This window comes from Prorops nasuta, unplaced genomic scaffold (genome assembly GCF_024137725.1).
Source record: "Prorops nasuta isolate Cenicafe-Biocafe unplaced genomic scaffold, Cenicafe_Pnas_1.2 PNAS00013, whole genome shotgun sequence".
Classification (NCBI taxonomy): domain Eukaryota; kingdom Metazoa; phylum Arthropoda; class Insecta; order Hymenoptera; family Bethylidae; genus Prorops; species Prorops nasuta.
In genome coordinates, this window is record NW_027116810.1 from 2,288,837 (window position 1) to 2,291,658 (window position 2,822).

Here is a 2,822-nt window from a genome sequence, read left to right on the forward strand (position 1 = left end):
CCTTTTTTCCATAATACTTTTTCTACTAAGTATACATCAGGATTTGCAACACTATGTAGTTCATACTCGTAAAATCCACCTGCTATTGATTGACCAGTAGAATCCTTTAATAAATATGTTATTGGATTTGTTCTTTGAACTTTTTCTATTCTAAATACTTCTGTTGACCAATTCGGTGTATAACCCTTATTAAATAAATGTTTATATTTACTTATACGAACAGCATCGCCAACTTTATACTTTGCCTGTGCAGCTATTTTTATGAAATTATACACATTTTTCAATAAATCTTTTTCTCGTTCAATTGTTACACTTTGTAGAGACATATCAATAGTTCTATGCTTACGATTGTTGTAATCTTTAACTAGATTTGACAGTATGTTGAGCCATTGATAATTTCCATTAAGCGTAAACATTTTCCACATACTGCTCTTCAATGTTCTATTGAAACGTTCAACTTCTAATGCTTTAAGTATACTATACGTTGAATAATGATTAATTCCATGATGTTTCATTAGTTGCTGAAAATTTGTATTGTAAAATTCTGTTCCATCGTCAGTTTGCAAATTTTTTGGTTTTCTCTCTTCTAAAACTTTGGAAAATGCATGAGTAACATTTTTCCCACTTTTAGTTTTAATTGGTATAGCCCAAGCATATTTTGAAAACACATCGATAATTTTCAATATATATTGATGATTTTTAATTTTTGAATACAATCGCATATCCACTAAATCAGCTTGCCACAAATCGTCATATCCATGAACAATAACTCGTTTTCTAATACAATTTTTTCGTGCTGGAGCATGTAATTCATCAACAAGTTGTTTTTTTTCTTTACTCATTTCTGTTTTCCCTTATCCAACAGTTCGTGTAATTTTTTCAATAATTCTTCAAAATTACCAGGTTCATTCTCTGGAGTAACTGAAGATACTGTAGGAATTGGTGGAAAGTTAGAATTTATAGTAAGGTTTTTTTGGTCTTTCATTCGTTTAATTTCCTCGGCTAACGTATTTATCATACTTACACCAAAGTCCATTTGTTTCTTAATTTCACCTTTGATATCATCATTTAGAGCTTTAACGTCAGTTTTTAATTTATTAATATCTTTCAAACTTTTATTTGTATCCTTATTAAAAGTATCATGTAATAAGTCTATTTTTTTTATTTCATTATTAACATAATCGTTTATAGTTTTCATTTTATTTTCCAAATTTTCAAATTTATTTTTTTTCTGTTCAAAATATTTGTTAAATTCATTAATTTGATTGCTTAAATCCACTTTTTTAATTTCATCCTTAACATTCTGACTCAAATATTTAACATTATTCTCTAATTTTTCAATTTCACTCTTCTTTCTGTCAAAGTCCTCCTCGAATTTTTTCATTCTATCATTCAAATTCAACTTCTTAATTTCAGTCTTCACACTTTAGCTCCACGATTTCACACTACTTTCCAACTTCTCAATTTCGTTTTTCTTCCTACCAATATCTTCCTTGAATTTTTTCCTCTTATCATCCCAATTCATATATTTAATATCACCTTGAAGCTTTTCGCTCAATAATTTCACACTTTTCTCCAACTTTTCAATTTCACTCTTCTTCTTGCTAAAATCTTCCTCAAATTTGTTCCTCTTATCGTCTAAATTCAAATTTTTAATGTCACCTTGAAGCTTTTCGCTCAATGATTTTACACTATTTCCCAATTTTTCAATTTCATTTTTCTTCCCGTTAAAGTCTTCTTCGAATTTCTTCGTTTCATCGTCCAAATTCAAATTTTAAATTTCACTCTTCAAACTTTCACTTAACAATTTTACATTACTCTCCAACTTTTCAATTTTGCTTCTCTTCTTACCAAAGTCCTCCTCAAACCTCTTTATTCTATCATCCAAATTTAATTTTTTAATTTCACTGTTGACACTGTCACTCAAAGATTTCACACCAATTTCCAACTTTTCAATTTCACTCTTCTTCCTGTTAAAATCCTCCTCAAATTGTTTGGCTTTATTTTTCAAATCAAGTTCTTCTATTTCATTTTTTACTTTATCATTCTGTAATTGTACATTAGTAGTTATTTTATTAAAATCGTCTAATTTTTTTTGGAAATTTTCAGTGAAATCTTTTATTTTTGTATCCAAATCAATTTTTTGAATATTATTTGAAATTTCCTTCTGTAAAAATACTTTATCAATTTTTGTTGGATCTTCATTATTTTCTTTTTTTTTAACTTCTGTATCAACATATGATTTTGTCACTGCATCTGTATGGTTTAATGGTTCACCTAAATTTATAATTCGTCTTTTGCGTGCATCATATTCACCTCCATTAATGTTTAAAGATTCATTTTGATTTACTGTTCCTACAATAGGATTATCTATTCTAGGTATTTTTCTTGGCACTGAACGATAACGGTATCGTTCATTTAGAGATTTAACAAACACATCGATAGTCATCGTGATACTGATTGAAAATGTGAAAATTATTTTAATTTATTATAAATCCAGCCTCTTTAAGCTCCTCAATAATAGATATTATTTCATTTTGATGTGAATTGTTTCCTTGCAGTTTGTGATGCAAAGAGTAATCGTAGTCGATCAACAAGTTCATTAGGATCATCCCAATGAACATAATCAATGTTATTGTTTCTATTGAGCAACATACTGGGAGAAGTAACCCATAAACCTTGACCTCTTCTTTTAGAAAAGAATGGTTTTATAATAAACATATATTTATCTCCTTTACTACTTTTAATGTGTTCACCGGGTATATGACCTCGTCTATGTGCACTTGTATACTGTAATATATCTTTATATTGTTTTAAATCTT

At 28.2% G+C, this 2,822-nt stretch overlaps 1 protein-coding gene across 1 annotated transcript; it reads right to left on the reverse strand.

Annotated features, from left to right (window-relative positions):
* Positions 1-838: 838 nt before the first annotated feature.
* On the reverse strand, positions 839-2,449 carry LOC136778057 (putative leucine-rich repeat-containing protein DDB_G0290503). The gene is made up of 3 exons (XM_066734670.1): positions 1,814-2,449; positions 1,458-1,747; positions 839-1,385 (listed from the first exon to the last, which is right to left on the reverse strand). The coding sequence occupies exons 1-3, from the start codon at positions 2,447-2,449 to the stop codon at positions 839-841; spliced, it is 1,473 nt and encodes a 490-aa protein (XP_066590767.1).
* Between the last annotated feature and the right edge of the window lie 373 nt (positions 2,450-2,822).

What these genes read in the sequence shown, in the direction of transcription:
- LOC136778057 (XM_066734670.1), bottom strand. Translation starts at nt 2,449, where the DNA reads ATGACTATCGATGTGTTTGTTAAATCTCTAAATGAACGATACCGTTAT. An exon ending in TTGAAAAGTTGGAGAGTAAT is followed by an intron (nt 1,748 to 1,813) that starts GTAAAATTGTTA and finishes GATGAAACGAAG; the next exon opens with AAATTCGAAGAAGACTTTAA. An exon ending in AAGAAAAACGAAATTGAGAA is followed by an intron (nt 1,386 to 1,457) that starts GTTGGAAAGTAG and finishes TTTGAATGATAG; the next exon opens with AATGAAAAAATTCGAGGAGG.